Source organism: Phascolarctos cinereus, unplaced genomic scaffold, assembly GCF_003287225.1.
Source record: "Phascolarctos cinereus isolate Bilbo 61053 unplaced genomic scaffold, phaCin_HiC Scaffold_7;HRSCAF=346, whole genome shotgun sequence".
NCBI lineage: Eukaryota > Metazoa > Chordata > Mammalia > Diprotodontia > Phascolarctidae > Phascolarctos > Phascolarctos cinereus.
This window is the reverse complement of record NW_027556180.1, coordinates 180,830,575-180,849,363: the sequence shown is the minus strand read 5'-3', so window position 1 is coordinate 180,849,363 and position 18,789 is coordinate 180,830,575. Positions and strand designations below refer to the sequence as shown.

General features: G+C 39.8%; 1 protein-coding gene across 5 annotated transcripts in view; it reads left to right on the top strand.

Moving 5' to 3' along the window:
• Window positions 1–997: 997 nt before the first annotated feature.
• Window positions 998–18,789, top strand: part of IL18R1 (interleukin 18 receptor 1) — a 48,245-nt gene continuing 30,453 nt past the window's right edge. The window contains exons 1-4 of one of the 5 annotated variants that reach the window (XM_020987887.2): window positions 1,001–1,234; window positions 1,641–1,814; window positions 2,877–2,954; window positions 4,673–4,910. In XM_020987887.2, the coding sequence (XP_020843546.1) occupies window positions 2,897–2,954; window positions 4,673–4,910 (296 nt within the window). In that variant the 5' untranslated portion in view covers window positions 1,001–1,234; window positions 1,641–1,814; window positions 2,877–2,896. Of the gene's footprint in view, window positions 1,815–2,876; window positions 2,955–4,672; window positions 4,911–18,789 lie in introns of all 5 variants that reach the window. The other 4 variants (XM_020987886.2, XR_002324801.2, XM_020987889.2 and 1 more) reach the window with 4 other exon arrangements.

Genomic DNA, 18,789 nt, shown 5'->3' with positions numbered 1-18,789 from the left:
CCAGTTACATAACATCCACATACATTCCACCTGTTATCTAGAAATGGGCGTTTTGGTCCCAGAGTGGTCTATCATGTGGACTCTGGAAAGAGGTATTGAATTGCATTGAAGATTCCAATACTTGGAACTGAGAAGAGGAGGAAAGAGTCAGGGGAGAATGGTTTTAGGCTTCTTGGGAACCCAACCATGCTCTCAAAATGGAGGTGTGTAATGCCTAAAGGGATTGTACTGGAATAAAGTATATTTTAGGTCACGTGGTTTTGGAGAAGTTCATCAGAACATGCTCTAATAGTAGAACAGGAGTTTCTGTTTATTGGAAATCATATTAGCCCCATACTAACAGGGTTTCTGAGAGGCACAAATGAGATAATTGATGCATGTAAAGTATCTCAAAAACTTTAAATTGTTGCTACCACTACTGCTGTGGCTCCTGTTGATGCCGTTATTATTGTACTTGGTATAATGCTTTACTTGGTAGCCTTGATTCATAATCATGATTGTGGAGGAAACAGAATTTTAGCATCATATAAAGCTACCACACTGTACCAGGTTCTAGTTACGGCAAGCCACCCAGAAAAGTACTTCAAAGAATATATAATTGATGTTCAGCACATTGCAGAAAGGGTAGAAAACGACAAGGTAAATGGCCTTTGGGCTTTGCATTGTGAATTTAATTCCATGTCAAGAAGGGAGAAAAGTCCTCAACTCACTATCCCTTTTGATTCTTTTCCTTTGTCTTTGAAGGTACCCTTTGAAAGACTACTTTGAAGTCAAAGAGGCAAAAAGGTGGAATGCAAGATCTTATAGTTGTGGGACAGAAATAAATCTTCTGTCAGCAGGAAGGCTGCGTTTAAAATTATGACCAAAAAACATGCTTCTGAAAACCAGTTTGGGCTGAACCAAAGCCATAACCCAACCTCTTCCTGAGAGGAGGGCTCCTTCCACAACTCTTGAAGCAGTGTTTTCAAGTCTGCCCCACCTCTCTTGAGCTGTTGTTAAATTTCTTCCCCTGTTCTTCTCCAGACTGCTTTCACTATGAAGCATTGCAATAATCACTCTGCGTTTCCTTTTACAACAAAACAAAACAAAAAACCAAAAAACGAAAAACGAAAAACCAAACCAAGACTTTTTTACTTCCACGCTTAAGAATCTGTTAAAGCAAAAGAAGTGAAGACACTCATCCGTAAAAGATTGTTAAACGCCACCCCAGCCCACTCGTTCTGTTGGACTGAAGGTGGGGAGAGAAGTCTTAGGCGCACCCCACCTCCCAGCGGGGCAAGGGTGGCCAGGGAAGCCACTTGGGCTGGGGCGACTTTTCGAGGCGGGGGAGGGAGCGCATGGCCGCGTTAGCTATTCGCTGGAGCAGGTAATTCGACAGACTAGGCCTGCGGGCAGGGCTGGCTAGCCAAAGCAGCTCACTTGTGCTCAGGCAAAGAGAGAAGCAGAGACAGAGAAGGATAGATCGAGCGCGCAGCCCAGCCAGACTCTGCGTCTCCCAGCTCAGCAAAGGCTCCTTCCTCCTGCTCGGTATCTGCAGCCCAACCAAACTTTCACTATTGCCTAAAGTGAGAAGTTACCCTCCCCCTTTTTCTTTCCTTCATTTTTTCCGCTGATTTGCCTTTATCTTTCTTCTCCCCCAGGGTCATACGTTTTCTGTTTGCTTATCTCAGCCTCTTCTGGGAGTATCCAGATAGCTTCTTGTACTTTTTTCACCCCCAAATCTTTACCCTTGCGAAAGCACTTAGGGTAATCTCCTTACACTCCACCCTCTCCCCCGCCCCCTTACCTCACTTTTCAAGGATACCTCTTTTAAGGTAAGCAAAAGATTTTACTTTACCCTTCCTCTTGGGGCGGGGGTGCGGGGAGACTGATCTGTGATGCAACTTTGTGCTGGGAACGTTAGTAGGTACCCAAAACTGGGGAGGCAAAGGCTTCACTAGTAAAACTGACACTTTACCTGCTCATTCTACTCACCAGGAGGAGTTGGATAGATACTAGGTGAGGAGCCTCTCCTTGTCCCCATTTGTCCTTGCACCCGCTAGGAAAGTTCCTTGTAATGCGGCAACGTACACTGAGATTACAGTTAGAATTTCCTTCAATCGCACCTGGTAAAAAGATTATTGGATAGAGCCAGAATCAGTTGGAATTCAGGCCCAGGGAAGTTATTAGTTGTCTGATTCCTTGGGAAGCTACTTCACAGCGCAATGTAGTGTAATGAACTGTATTTGGCGGGGTAGGATTCTGTTCATGACCTAACTGTTTTGCTAGTACTGTGTGACTTCATGTATTACTTTAACCATTGTGGGTCTAGGCTTCCTCAGCTCTGAAACGAGGTCAAATTTTTTAATTTCTAAAGCTCCTTCCATCTCTCTCAATCTCTCTCTCTCTCTCTCTCTCTCTCTCTCTCTCTCTCTCTCTCTCTCTCTCTCTCTCTCTCTCTCTCTCCTCTCCTCTCTGTCTCTGTCTCTCTGGCTCTCTCTGACTCTCTGTTCTCTCTCTCTGTCTTCTTTGTTGTTTATTCAACTGCAAATAGGAGTTAATTCTTGTGATTGTAAAGTTATGGATATGTTTTCTACAAAGGCAAAATAATAGTGGTTCAACTAATGAGTTCAGACACAGATCATCCTTACCTTGAGGACACATTAAAAAATATTTTGACTCTTTGTGACTTCATTTGGGATTTTCTTGGCAAAGATAAAATGGAATGGTTTGCCACTTCTTTCTCCAGCTCATTTTACAGATGAAGAAACTGAGGCAAACAGAAGTTAAGTGCTTTGCCCAGGGTCACACAGCTAGGAAATCTCTGAGGCCAGTTTTGAACTCAGGAAGATGTGTCTGAGCACATTAGTTGAGCCACTATTATTTTATCTTTGCAGGAAAATCTTGAATATCCAAAATGCCTTTGAGAGTCCTGGTCGTTTTATTTTTGGTATTTATGGAGAGAAGCACCCCAGGTAAGTGCTTGTATCATAATGTATGTATTCAATAAACTCCCTCCATGGAGTCCATAATCCATTTATAAGTTTTTCTTTATTCTGCCTCTTGGATGATTTAAGCATATACTTTCCTATTTAAGTGTTGAACTTAATCCGTCTTGACACAGACATCAAATGAACAGACTTTCACATGCAATTAAATTGATCATACAATTAGGATGCTGTTAGGGGTCACTTTGGTCATGTTTTTATTAGATGAATATTAGAATATCCCTTGACCTTGGAGAAGATGAATGTTTATGATCATTGGTAGGCAGTATCTTCAATGTACTTTATTTCAGCTCCTTCTCCTTGGTAACTAACTAATCAACATGGTTAGTTAATGCCTTAATGCTTTGATGTTAGGCATTCCTTCACCACAAAGAAGAAATTTATTACTTAGTTTATTTTAACTTAGTTTATTACAACTTATTACTAATTAGTTTTTATTTTTCTGTTTCCTTTGTAACTCTTTGTGATTATTAAAGACTTTTCCAGTTCTAGGAAGCTAGGATCTGGGGCAAGTTTAGTCAGACTCCCTGAATAAATAGGTCACAAGGGACTACAGGATACATAGCATGACTTCTTGAAAACCTCAGGCTGGACATTTCTACCCTTTTTAATAATAGATCAGTTTTCAAAACAAAGAGGCTGAACTTCTGAGAGGAATATTGTAGTACTAATCTGAGAGAATTTAGTAGTTTCAGTGGAGGGGAAGGTGTACAGGATGTCCAGAAAGTCTTGGTGCTGTTTTAAGTTAACTTTAAAGCTGCACTAAGACTTTCGGGGCAACCTATATTTTCGGTATTTGGAGGAGTCCTTGTTTTTTAACCTGAACTGGAAAAAGGTTGTAGGGGGAAAAAAAAGATGGCAGCCATAGGAAAGACAGGTGATGGCAGATAGATTAAGAGTGTGATCAGAGGACATAAAGAGCACATTTTCATTTAATTAAGTCTTGATTATCTATGGGAATGGATAGAAGTCATGGAGTGGTTAATTTCCTTAGAAGGGATAAATCATGCATACTTTTGGTTATACAATCCTCCCCACCCTCCAATATACACACATACTCACATAGATATACACTTGCCTTTCTCTGTGCCTGGTTTAGGATGGTGGTGACTGTAGGGAAGAAACCCACAGATGGCTGCCTGTCATTTCCCTTGTCCCACTCTAATAGCAAAGCAAAGTGGGTAGGAATACTCTCCCATGGTGATAAGATTCTTCCCCTTTTCAAAGATAGCAGGAAAGACCTCTAGTTTTCAGTCCTAGCATCTACATTCCACTCCTCACTCAGCCATGTATGACTTTTGTGATTTAGGAAAGTCACTTAACCACACTACCTCAGTTTCTTCATCTATAAAATGAAGGATTGGATTCAATGATGCTGTATATAAACCTGTCAGGCTCTACCCCTTTTGGGATTTCATTTCAAGGTTATCCTTGAGACTTATTTTAACCTGATTTTAGCTACATCAGAATATTGAGGGAGAAGGAGACAGGTACATAATCTAATTAGTGGGAGGCCAGTAAGCCCCTGGAGTATCTTTGAACACCTCTGGAAATAGCTCTGCCTTCTAGAATTCCTTTGTTTAGCTAATGTAATTTTTCTATTACCTGTTTGTTTTAACTTTTTTTTAAGATGGCATTTTACTTTTTAACCACATTTCCCATTTAACTCTACTTTTTTTGTGAAGATTTGTGTGTTTTCCGAGATCACATAACTGCACTGGAAGGTGAACCTTATTACTTGAAATGCTGCCTGTCTACTGATCATCATCATTATCGAAACCATACTGTCAGATGGTCAAAACGCTATGGACCAAATAGAACAGTGCCCCTGAGCTCAAGTGGGAGGATCATTTTTAATGATGATGCTATAGAATTTTGGCCAATTAAAATGATTGATGAAGGAATGTACACTTGTACAGTAGGGTAAGTACATTTATTCTTTTATATTGATTAATTTAATATGAATTTAAATTTATTAGTGAGGATTAAGTATATATGAAAGTGCTGCAGAAACTGTAGAAGAATATTCAGTGTGACTCAACAAACGTTTATTAATTTCCCACTATGGTTTTATAGCATCTGAATTTAAAGACATTTCAGTTCATAGGATGGTATGGTATGAAATTTATAACTATAAAGGAACTTAGAGGGCATGTAGTTCAATCCCTGCATTTTACAGATGAGGAATTTGAAGCCTAGAGAAATGACATGACATCCAAGGTCACAAAGGCTAAATAAATTAGGATTTAATCCAATTTAATCCCAAGTTCTCTGAGTCCAAATCAAGAGTTCTTTCCATTTCATTATGTTGCCTACCATATAATATAACCCATCCCTAAACAGAAAACTATTTTACCATATACCCAACTGGTCATCAAGCTTCTGCTTTACTTGACTAATTTTCTACAAAGATTATGATTTTTTCCCCCCTTAAGTTCAGTGAACAAGGAGGGAAAACATTTTAAAAGTAGAGAGAGGTTGGCTCATAAATCAGCATTCAAATCCCAGTGTTCTGATTCTAAGCCTAGTTTTCTTTCTGGTATTTCATGATGCTTTATGGACCATGAAGCCCAAGGGAGAGCATGATTATCCTTTTTAAAATCAATCTCAAAAATTAGAGTCATATTCCACACCTTGAGCCATTCATTCTCTCAATCCCAAATATCATAGTTTTCGTAACTCATTTTTGACATATTTATATATTGTTAAATTAATCTGCTTCTTCCTCCTATCATAAACCTGTGATTCAAAATTGCTGTTTGCTAAGGAGAAACCACTTTTCCTATGACTACTCCATGCTTTCTCATCCTTATCCATCTCCACCCCAAACCTCCTCTCCTTTATCACTTATTCCTCTTATGTCATGCTCTTTCGTTCTGCTCTCTGGAATTCTCATTATACCATAAAAATTATATCTTTTTACCTTAGATTTCTTCCTTTCATACCCTTTTCCAGAATTTTGCAGTTAGGAAGTTTAACTCCCTCCAGAACACATTGTCTGCTTGGCCATTATCTTCATTATTCAATATTGTTGTTGTTTTTCTCATGCCCCTCTACACACTGGGTCAGGACAACGGATAGAAAAAGCCTTTGTTTCTCGATGCCACTTCCAGACTATCCTTTGTGTTCCATTTCTCAACAACTTCTCTTCTGAGGTTCACTCCATCTGTATCATTATTATGCATATCTTTTTGGAAGTCATCTACCAGACTCCAGGTTATCTTTTCCCTTGCACAGATCAGTACTTATTTCCAAATCTTCCTTTCTACTCTAAACCCTGTCCATATACTTGGGGATTTCAGTAGAACTTGATGACCTCTGAAACACTCTGGTCTCTTAGTTCATCAACCTCTTTATCCCCTGTGACTTATACTCTGCTGCTCAATAGAGTCACACTTTAGACCATAGCATTACCCATAATTGTGCTAATTCCATGATCTTGACTTCTGAAATTCCCTTCTCTGAAAAGTTCCTGGTCTTCCAACACTCCTTCTGCCTCACTTTTACAATATAAAGATGAAATAAAATACAGTCTCAGTTATTCTCAAGATTACATTATTTTTTGTTGCTGCTGTTGTTATCCATACTTATCAATGCGTTGACAGGTTCATTGAAGTCTTATTATTTATTATGCCAATCAGCAAACAAAATGCATACTAAGTCAGACAAATAATGTTTCTCTCATCTAATTACATTCACCATTAACATATATGACATTTCCTCATCGTCTAAAATTCAGGTTAAACAGATTTGTCTTGCTTAATTGGGAACAAGTCTTGATGACCTAAAACAAAAGTATAATTCTCCTACATGTGATATTTTAGGAAATTATTCCGGGGGGATTTATGGTGACTGATTGTCATTGTCAGTAATTCTGATTCAGCTGCCCCCAGTTGTAGAGATTTATTCTCCAACCAAAAGAAGTAACTATGGTTTCAAGGTGTTATTGATATGGATTGAATTCATTCCTGCATTAGGGCAGGGCTAATTTCATGGGTGTGGTCCTGTGACAGAGGGGTGTGTGTGTGTGTGTGTGTGTGTGTGTGTGTTTACATGTGCTAGTTTGGCCTTCCTCCATTCAGGTATGTTAATATCAGTGCCACCACCTAAGCCTTTCCCAATCTTCTTTCCAATCTTCCTCCAGGCACTTCCCTCAAAATAACCTAGTTCACAGTCTTCCCTCAAAAACAAAAACAAAAACAAAAGCAAAAACCAGAACAGAACAACAACCAAAAAAAGCCAATTTTTTTTTCTTACTGTTGCTTACTCTGGAAGAATGTAATCTCCTGGAGGACAGGAACTGTATATATTTTTTATTTTTGTATCTCAGACCAGACATACTTGATCTTCTCTCCTCTCTGACTCTGCTGCATACTTTTCACAAGGGTACCTCCCCACATTCCCCCCAGACTCTCAGCTCCATTTGTGTGTTATCTTCCTCCCTTAGAATGAAAACTCCTTGTGGGTCTGTCTTTCTCATTTATATTTGTATTTCCAGTGCTCAGAACAGTGCCTATACAATAAATGCTTGTTGACTTAACTTGACTTGTATCCCCAGTGCTCAGCACATAGTAGGTGTTTAACAACTGCTTATTGAATTAACAGGAATCAATGGCACAAGGGTAGCAAGTTACAGTGAAAGGGGGTTTCCAGTTCTCACTCTTACAGCTAGGTTCCAGATAATCCATTTCTTAGCTGTAAGAGAAGAAATAAGGGAGAGATCACTTATATCTAAGAAATGGATTATCTGGAACCTAGCTGCAGAGTGAGAACTGAGAACCCCCTCTCACTGTCACTTGTTACCTCAGCCCTCTAGGCAATTTCCTAAGACTTTTACACTGAAGAAATGGTGCCTACCTAGATATGGAGTTCGAGTTTCTTCAATATATAGACAGATGGATAGTTGTAGTGAGTGTGTATATTGTTCTATTTTCTTCAAACTGTATCATTACATGTGTCTTTCTTTGTTTTTTGAATTCTTTATATTTGTCCTTCCTTTCTTCCTTCCCTCCTTCCTTCCCTCCTCCTTTCCTTCTTTCTTTCCTTTCTTTTTTTCCTTGTCCTTCTCTCTTTTTCTTTCATTTTCTCTATTTGTCTTATTCTCTCATCTTTCTCCCTTCCTTTCTTCCTCTTTCTTTCCTTCTTTCCTTTCTTTCTTTCTTTCTTTCTTTCCTTCCTTCTTTCTTTCTTCTTCTCTCCCTCCTCCTCTCTTCCTTTCCTTCCTTCCTTCCCTTCCTTCCTTCCTTCCTTCCTTCCTTCCTTCCTTCCTTCCTTCCTTCCTTCCTTCCTTCCTTCCTTCCCTCTCTATGATGATCATCATTTTGGGAAATCCAAATTGGGAAGATATGGAAAACCCCTCAACCACTGCATATTAGCAACTCCTCTGCAATATATAATGATTCTTGGGTCCCTGACTAATTGTGACTTACACATAGTCATATAGCTAGTGTATATCAGGATTTGAACCTATGTCTTCTTCAGTCCAAAGCTGGCTCTCATAATTTCTTAAGATTCAACAATATTCCATTATACTCATACACCGTAGGATTTTTTTTTAATCATCACACATCTCAACACCTTTTGCCAACATTCACTATCATTAGGCACCTAATTTCTTTCCAGCCTTTACAATTAGTCTGGTATAGAAGGGTCTTTCTCCCCCCTATAGGTGAACTCTCCAGAACATAATCTCAGCAGTGAAGACATGGAGTTCTATGTTATATTATGTTATGTTACAAACATTTTGGTAGGACTTATTACTATATTATTTTATCAAAGTATTACTATAGTACTTCTGAGTGGGAAAAGAATAACTCAGGAAAAACTCCCCTGGCCTCATTTATCCATAATTAACTTCCTCCCTGTTCCCCTACTTTTGGTGATGCAGTATGGAGAAGAGAGGAAGAAGTGAGAGAGGAGTCAGGCAAAAGAGAAGGGAAACCACTCCTATTTCTCCGCCTCAAGGCTTGATTAAGTAACTACCAGCTTTAAATTGATAAATTGACATTGTGAAAACAAAGGAGAAAGTGCAAACCATATAGTAATGGGTGGAGAGGGTGGCCATGAGGGTTTCATTTTTAGATTGATATAGCCAAGAATATTCACTCTCTTTTTCATCTACTGAGGGTAGGTTTCACAGTTATGGTGGAATTTTAGTAAATATTGGATGAGGGAAAGGAGAAAATTGTAGGGGTGGGGAGGGTGTTCCAGGAACGGGGTGTAGGCAGGAAAGCAGGTCTGAAGATAAAGTGGACAGATTAGGTGAAGGTGTGAGGTAAGAGTAGATTTATGGAGGTGGATGGGCTGGGCAATTGGACAAGATAAGTGAGTGATGTAGAACCAGATGAAAGGTTTTGAATCAAAACATGAAGTGTTTAGTTCTGACCCATAGTGCAATAGGGAGTTGATGACTGAGGGGGAATTAAAGCATAGTTGGAGGTGACATTAAATTAAACAGGGATAGGTCCCTGACCCCACATAGCCAATCAGTTGTAAAGCCTTGTTCATTCTACCTACACAATATCTCTCTCATCTATCTCTCTTCTATCTTCTAGCATAGCCAGCACCCTAGTTTAAGCACTTAATACCTCTTACATGGGCTATTGCATCCTAACTGGTCTACTGGTCTAAAGTCTGTCTCCTCTCCAAGTCATCTTCCACACAATTGCTAAAGTGATTTTTTCAAAGCACAAGTCTGAGCATATTACTTACCTGCCCAGTAAACCCCAGTGATTCTTTGTTACATCTGGGGTAGAACGAAGCTCCTGTTTTTGCCATTTCAAGGCTTTTACTGTCTGGCTCCACAATTCTTTTTGAGTATCATTACATACTTTTCTCCTGTACACACTCTAGGGTATAATCATACTGGCCATTTTGCAGTTCTTTAACACAGTACCACATTTCCCATCATCCTGCCTTTACACAGGATTTTTAGCCATGCTGGGAATGTATTGCTTTCTCACCTCTACCTTTTAGAATCCCTAGTATCATTCAAAACTTAACCCATCCCTATGATCTCATCTGCTGGTGCCTCTTCTCACTTCAAATTTCCTTGTACATATGTATGGCTTGGATATATGCATGGATACATGTGTGTAAATGTGTGTATATATATATACATATATACACATATATATACACATATATATATATACATACAAGTATATATGTATGCAAAATAAATATACACATATATAGATGACCGCATGTGTGTGTGTGTATGTGTGTGTGTGTGTGTATACATATGCAATACAAGGACACTCTCAATGTTTCTCACTGGCACCAGACCGCCCAGTATGGTGAGCCTTCATCAGAGAAGGTGAAGAGCAAAGTAGAATTGAAGTGGCTCAAAAGAAACACAAAATGCACAGATTTGGAGAACCCCCTGCCAAATGTTCACATGGACTATATGTGCCTGACCTGTAGAACATTCTGAGCTCATATTGGTGTGATCAGCCACAGTTGGACACAGTGCAGCTTGGCTCTAGCGTAGTGATGTCATTTTGATCCTATTCAAGAACGAAGGACAACCATCCAAAACAAATACATGAAATATATACGTGTGTGTATATATATTATTTATGTGTATATATATATATATATATATATATATGTATATATTTATGTACAGATGGCTGTGTGTGTGTGTATACACAAAATAAATATAAGGTACTTGCACTAGCATATGGGAGTGTCCACCTGAATTTTAACAAAAAGAGTCAATACAAAAAATAGAGGTCTATAATGGAGGCAAGTGTGTTGCAGCTTGGAGTGCCACAGAGCAAGTGCAGGGATATCCTAGCAGAGGGCTGGGAACAAGGTTTATATAGGGTAGTGAGGCAGAGAGAATGACTGGGCTGCAGGTGGGAGGGGTTAGGTAGCTTTCAGTTTCACCAGATAAGTTATTTTGCATGACAATCAACAGTCCAATTTACAAGTTAATCAGAAGCTGGAGTGACTTTGTCTGGTCAGCCCCACGGAATTAATTGACCTGGGAATCGAAACCAGGTCTGGTTCTGTCAGTTCTTAGTCAACTGTGTTTGTCAGGATCGTAGGGAGAGGTTTCTTATGGTAGTATTTAAGCTGAGTTTTGAATGATGCTAGAGATTCTAAAAGGTGGAAGTAAGGAAGGAGTATGTTACATATATATCCATATGTATGCATGCAAAATAAATGTGTGTATGTACATATACACAAGGCCATCGCATACAACCCTTTCATTTTACAGATGAGAAAACTGAGGCACAGAGCAATTGAGTGATGACTACAAAGGGTCACATAGCTATTAAGTGTCCAAGGCAGCATTTGAATCCAGGTCTTCCTGACTCCAAGTCCAGTGCCTCATTCACTATACCATGTTGTTTCTGCATATTGTCTCTCCCTATGGAACATAAGTTCCTTGAGGGCAGGGATTGCTCCATTTTTGCTTTAATTCATCTTTTTTTTTTTTAACTTCCAGCCTATTGCTCCCAGTTCTATCTTCTGGGGCCAAAGAAAACAAAGTTAATCCCTCATCCACAACTCTTCAGATACTTGAAAGTTGCTACTATGATTGATTGAACATCCCTTCTTACTGAATTATTTTTTTGTTTAGTTGTTTTTTCAGTTGTTTCTGACTCTTTGGAACTCCTTTTGGGGTTTTGTTGGCAAAGATCCTAGAGCGGTTTGTCATTTCCTTCTCTAGCTCATTTTCCAGATGAGAAAACTGAGGCAAACAAGTTAAGTGACTTGCCCACTAGGCCCGGTGCTTTATCTACTGTGCAACCTAGCTGACATCTGAATCATATTACCTAATCTATTTTCCTCTTTTCCCAGATAATGAACCTTAGGCCCAAAGAGGTCTAGACTTACCCAGTCATCTAACAAGTTAGCAGAGGCACAAATGCCTTGATTCTCAGTACAAAGTTTTTTCCAATGTGTTATGCTCCCTCCCAGTGCAGGGGTTACCTAAAAGGAACCTCTGTCCTCTATCCTCCACTCTCATCTCTCTCTCTCTTTTTCATAACTCCAAAATTTTCAACTTCAGGTCTACCGTCTTTCTTGAACTTCATTTTACCATTTCTAATTGGATTCTATACATCTCTACCCGAGTGACTTTTTGCACCTAAAATCCAAAATGCCCACCACTAAACTCATCTTTCTTCTCCCTCCTCACTCTGAACTCATTCTTCTTGACTTTCATTCATTCAACAAACATTTATTATTTTCTTTATACGATGCACTTTGCTGGGTGGTAGAGGGAGACATAAACAAAATAAGGTCCCTGCTCTCAGGAAACTTACAGTCTAATACAGGAAATAAAGCACCTATATACTCTTTTCAATACATAAGGGATCTATGCTTTTGCCAGTGTGAGTGCTTCCACAACCACAGATGATAGCTTCTCTATGATTTAATAGATGGTCTTAAAAAAGTTTTTCTGTTACATTAATCACTTTGATAACAAAGCTCTCCATACTCGAGTTCAGAGAATGACGCTCAAAGACTTTCCAGCTTGGAGGAAGCTGTCAGGGTTTGTACTTTATGTTGAGAATCCAGGATCACCTGTAGGCCAAGAAGAGGATTTTACTAGGTATAAACAGGAATAATTATAATAAAGATTAGAATGTAAGTACATAGGACGCACACACACACACACACACACACACACACACACACACGGACTATCGGTACAGATGAGAGAGCAATCCCAATTGGTTGAAGGACTCAGGGAAGACTTAATGAAGGAGTACTTTGTAACTAAGGCTTGAATGATGATTAGGGCTTCAAGAGAGAGAGAACAATGAGTCAGGTATAAAAAAGGAATTGTTGTTCACTCATTTCAGTCATGTCCAACTCTTTGTGACCCTACTTGGGGTTTTCCTAGCAAAGATACTAGAATGGCTTTCCATTTCCTTCTTCAGCTCATTTTACAGTTGAGGAAACTGAGGTTAACAGGGTTAAGTGACTTTCCCAGGGTCACACAGCTAGTAAGTATCTGAGGCTAGATTTGAACTCAAGAGGATGAATCTGCCTGACCTCATACCTGGCACTCTATCCACTGAGACACCTCCCTACCCATAAGGAAAGAATAGAATGTACCAAAAGGGAAGAAATGGGAAAGCATGCAAATAAGTAGGGTGAGTTGTTCTAGGATAACATATGAGGAAGGCATACGGGAGATAAAGTTAAAAGGTAGTTTAGAATTAGGTCTTGTAGAGTTTTGAATATCAAGCTAAAGCATTCGAGCTTTATTCATTAGGCAATGAGGGAACACTAAAGTTTGTTGGGCAACATAATAATACATTTTACACCTGTGCATTAGAAATATTAATTTTACATTTCTGTGTAGGAAGGATTGGAATGGGGAGAGGCTGAAGCCAGTGAAACTAATTATCTTGTAAAACATAGGTAATCATGGCCTGAACTAGGGAGGTGGCGTCAGAATGGGGAGGAGGAGACAAACTTGAAAGAAATTTTGGTGATAGAATTGATAGGACTTGGTGACTTACTACCTGGAAGTGGCTAAGAGAGGGGGAGAAAATTTTAGGGAAATAATGCCCACTACCTAGGTGACCTTGGGTAAGTCGCTTAACCACCATACTGTCCTCCATTTTCTTATCTCCAAAATAAAGAGATGGCCTCCAAGGTCACTCCCAGCTTCAAATCTATGATCCTCTGACTCTAAGATGCCATTGATAGAAATGGAGATGTTAGAAAGAGGAACAGGTTGAGAGAGAAAAATGATGAATTAAGTTTTAAGCATGTTGGGTTTGAGATGCAAGTGGGATAGGTTGATGCAATGACTATTCACCAAGCAAAAAGCATTGCAGCAGGTGCTAGAGTTATAAAAACATTCCGTACCCTTGTGGAGCTTGCTACTGGGAGGGAATACCATAGAACATAGAAAGAAATTAAGGGAAAGAAGTAAGAAATATTTGAGAGCGACCAATCAAGAAGCACTTGTAGTAAGTCCTGGCTTTAAAAAAAAATAGGCAAAAGCCTTTCCTTAATGATCTTACTTTCTAATGGGAGAGGCAATGTGTTAATAAATAAGTACACACAAGTTACATACTGAATGAAAACCAATGTTCTCAGGGATGGCAACTTTCATTCTTTGAAGGGAGGTTTTGTTTGTTGTTGTTGTTGTGTGTGTGTGTGTGTGTGTTTTAAAGAAATACCTGAAAGTTATTTAGAAGTAGGTCTAAGGTGGAGCAGCTAGGTGGGACAGTGGATAAAGCTCCAGCCTTACAGTCAAGAGGACCTGAGTTCAAATCTGACCTCAGACACTTGACATTCACTAGCTGTGTGACCCTAGACAAGTCACTTAACCCTCATTGCCTCACCAAAAAAAGCGCACACACACACACACACACACACACACACACACACACAAAAGTAGGTCTAAGGAAACCTTTCAAGATTTCAGGAACTTTTGGTTGCTTCATAGCACAGTCTTCTTCCTTCACTCCATTCCTGGTTGCATTTCCCCAACTTGGTTTCCTTACTGCTATGACTGGACTGGTTTTTAGCTGTACCTAGGTGGCATAGGGGTTGGGGTGCTAGATTTGGACTCAGGAGCATCTGAGTTCAAATCCCTCTTCCAGATGAGCAATGTGATTCTGGGGAAGTCACTTAACCTTAGATTCCTCAGCTGAAAAATGGGAATAATAATGGTATTTACCTCACAGGGTTGTTTGAAGAACAACTGAGATTATACTTGCAAATGTGTTTTCCAACTTTGAAGTGCTATGTAAATGTTATTAATTACAGCTCTCAACTTGTCTCTTCCTAACTAAAGAGGCTTTATTGGGTTTTTTTTTTGTCTTTTAAGTTAAATTCAAGCTTTGTTGTGTGGCATTTAAGACTCCCTGCCTAGTATTATTATTTCATTGCTCCCTGCCTGTGCTTGACTCATTCAGCTTTATCATGGGAATAAGGCTATCCCCTCTTTCTCTCCTCTGTCTGCTGTCCAGCCCTTTAAGGCAGTATAGTTGCCAGTAAGGTTCAGTTAGTCTTGCTTTGTTAATAGTTACATGCTAGCGCTCCTGATGAAACACTCAGATGGTACCCCCCACACTCAGGTCTGTCTTTCACAAAAGTGCCCACTACTCACAGGGAAGGTATGATTGAATGAGCACAAATTCATTAGTGACAGTAGGACACTTGAGCTAAAAAATTCCCTTTGGAGGTTAAATAGTGGATCTGAATATTCAGAATATAAAAGAACAACTGAAATAAGCCTCTCAGATGATTTAAGTCATGCTCCCCAAGAAATGATTTGATAAAAAAAATTTCCTTTTTCAGGAGAGCCAGTAGGCTGTAGTAGAAAGAAAAGTAGATTTGATGGGGTATAGGTCCATCATTCAATTTTTTCAGAAGCTGAGACCTTTGCCCCTTTCAGCAAAAAGAATTTGGCTCCCATTTGTCTATGGCCCCAGAAAACCCTTAAACTTTTCCTTATCAACTCCCCTTATCTCCCTTTTTGAAAGCCCTAGCCCTACCTTTTGATCTTATGCAGATGCCTTCCAGTTCCCTTCATTATTTATTCCCATTGTCTATTCAATCTCTCAGACCTTTCAGTTGGAATTCTTACCTAGACCCTTTTCCCAGCCCCCTCCTCTGGCCACCCAAAGTTACTTTATCATATATAAGATTCCACCCTGGCCCCCATTCTAACTCTGAGAATCTCTCATGCCCAAAACGCTGAGCCTGTCTATGCCAGGTGTCACCTGGCCTATATGATTTATCTCTAATAAACTTTTTCTCTGGCTGGAAGAAGATTTGGGTTGAATTCATTCAGGCAGGGCCTATGTTGCAATCTTGGGGTTCCAGCACCCCAAACCTCTAGACCTCATCAGATTCAGTCATAATCTTGTTCCTCGTACAGTGATTTTCAGTCGTGTCTGATTCTTAGTGACCCCACTTGTGGTATTTCTTGGCAAAGATACTGGGGTGGTTTTCCATTACCTTCTTCAGCTCATTTTACAGATGAGAAACTGAGGCAAATGTGATTAAGTGACTTGCCCAGGATCACACAGCTAGTAAGCGTCTGAGGCCTGATTTGAACTGAGGAAGATGAGTCTTCTGACTCCAGGCTTAGCATTCTATCCACTGTGTCCCCTAGCTGATTTTGTCACCTACTAGCTGTATTACCTTGGACAAGTCATTTCTGAGTCTGCAACACCACCTCGGTGTCTCATATACATTAAATTTAAGTACATTTTGGCTTCATATAAGAAACAACTTCCTAATAATGAATGCTATCACAATTAGAAAAGGATGTCTCAGAAATCATCTCTTCCCTAGAAGAGGCTGAATGATTAGGTGTTGGGGATCAGACCTGGACAATATTCAGCCTGTGGGGTGCAGCCCATAGGCCACTTGCAGTCCACTCAAGGATTTCAGGTAGCTTGCAAAAATGTAGATGATATAACTGTGGCTCAGGTCATCCTCAGGCCCTAAAGCTGAGGTGCTAACATGGCTCACTGGCCCTTTAATAAGAAGTGATTAAGAGGCCTAATACCGTTGGGCAGGCCTACGCAACATATTGCCCAAGACTGCTTTGGTGGGTCGAAAGTAGCCCAAGGGCCATATGTTGTACAGACCTGTAATAGAGGGAATTGATGCTTTTAGATTAGATGTAGTCAAAGCATTTCTGGAAACCAATGGTGGAATAAGCAGTAAACTGCCCCAACTCTCCCATATTCACCTCCAAACAACCATAAAATAGCACCCTAAAACAAATCCTGGAACTACAGAGCCAGCAAAAAGATGGGGCAAAATAATTTTTGAGCCCAATAAACTTGAAAGATCTCAGGTAAAAAGGGAGTGCAGTCCAGGATAGGAAGCATCCCAGCAAGCCAGTCCCAAACCCCACCTTAGCAAACCAGCAGGAGATCCTGAACCTCAGTGTAGTAGAGCAGGCAAACAACAATACCAAAACCCCCCCACATGCCTCAGCAGAGCCAAGGCAACCTGCAGAATCTAGCTTTGAGAACTACCACATACTTCAGTGTAGGCTCTGGCAAATAGTCATCCTCTAGTGGCCAGACCTCCACAGGCAAAGCCCCAGGCAAACAGGTAGATACCAACCCCATGGGTGCCTAAGCAAACAGGAAGCCAGCCACCACCACCACCAGCCAGACCACCAAGTGCTTCAGGGTATCCCGGGGGAAAGACAGAAACACTCCACCAGGCCTCAGTACAGGAGACACCACCACTAAGTCCCCAGCTCAGCATCAAGTGAGCTGCTGGAAAGCTGTGGACTCTAGCAGCCCTAGCCACTCCCCTCACCTTACCCCCTCAACATAGCATCAGACACAAGAGTCCCCCATGGACCTCAAGGCAACATCAGTGTAGCACCTGGCAAATAGCGAGGGCTTATAGCCCCTGGCACAGAAAGTCTGAGACATTGCCCCTTCCACCCTGGAAACAGAGCTCAAATTCAAAAGACAGGAAAAAGGCTAAAAAAAGATGAGCAAAAAACAACAAAAAAAAAGAATCTGACCATAAAAAATTATTATGGTGACAGGGAAGATCAAGACACAAACTCAGAAGAGGATAACAATGTCAAAACACTTATGAGCAAAACCCCAAAGAAAAATGGGAAGTGGTTTTAAGCCCAAAAAGAATTCATGGAAGAGCTCAAAAAGGGACTTAAAAATCACGTGAAAGAGTTAGAAGAAAAATTGGGAAAAGAAATGAGAGTGATGCAAGAGAATTATGAAAAAAGAGTCAACAGCTTAGAAAAAGAAAACAACTGCTTAAAAAGCAAAATTGTCCAAATGGAAATGGAGATACAAAAATCCACTGAAGAAAAGTGGATTTAAAAAGTATAATTGGCCAAATAGAAAAGAAAGTTCAAAAGCTAATCAAGGAAAACAACTCCTTGAAAATTAGAATTGGGTAAGTGAAAGCTAATAAGTCTATGAGACATCAAGAATCACTCAAATTCAAAAGAATGAAAAAATAGAAGAAAATGTAAAATGCCTCATGGGAAAAACAACTGACCTGGAAAATAGATCCAGGAGAGACAATATCAGAATCATTGGACTACCTGAAAGTTATTATCAAAAGGAAGACCTGGACAGCATCTTTCAATAAATTATGAAGGAAAGTTGCCCTGATGTCCTGGAACCAGAGGGCAAAATAAGCGTTGAAAGAATCCACCAATCTCCTCAGGAAAGAGATCCCAAAATAAAAACTCCAAAGAGCATTATAGCCAAATTTCAGAACTATCAGGTCAAGAAAAAAAATACTGCAAGTGGCCAGAAAGAAACAGTTCAAATATCAAGGAGCCACAATCAGGATGACATAGAACTCAGCAGCTGCAACATTAAAAGATTGGAGGTCATGGAACATAATATTCTGGAAGGCAAAAGAGCTAGGACTACAACCAAGAATTACTCACCCAGCAAAATTAAGCATAATACTCCAAGAGGAAAAATGGTCATTCAGCAAAATAGAAGGATTTCAAGCTTTCATAAAAAGACCAGAATTAAACCAAATAGTTGATCTTCAATATCAAGACCCAAGAGTAGCATAAACAGGTAAAAAGGGAAAAGAAGACATAAGTGATTCAAAAGAGCTAAACTTTTTTACTTCACTGTGGAAAGATAGTATTTGTAATTCTTAAAAATTGTATCAACAACAGTACAGATAGAAGGAATATACATAGGCAGAGTCTATGCATATAAGGTGAATTTGAAGGAATGATATAAAAAAATTGAGGCATGAGAAAGAGGAGTGCACTGGGGACAGAAGGAAGGAAGAAGTAGAATAGGGTAAATTTCACATGAAGAGGCACAAGGGAGGGGAAGAT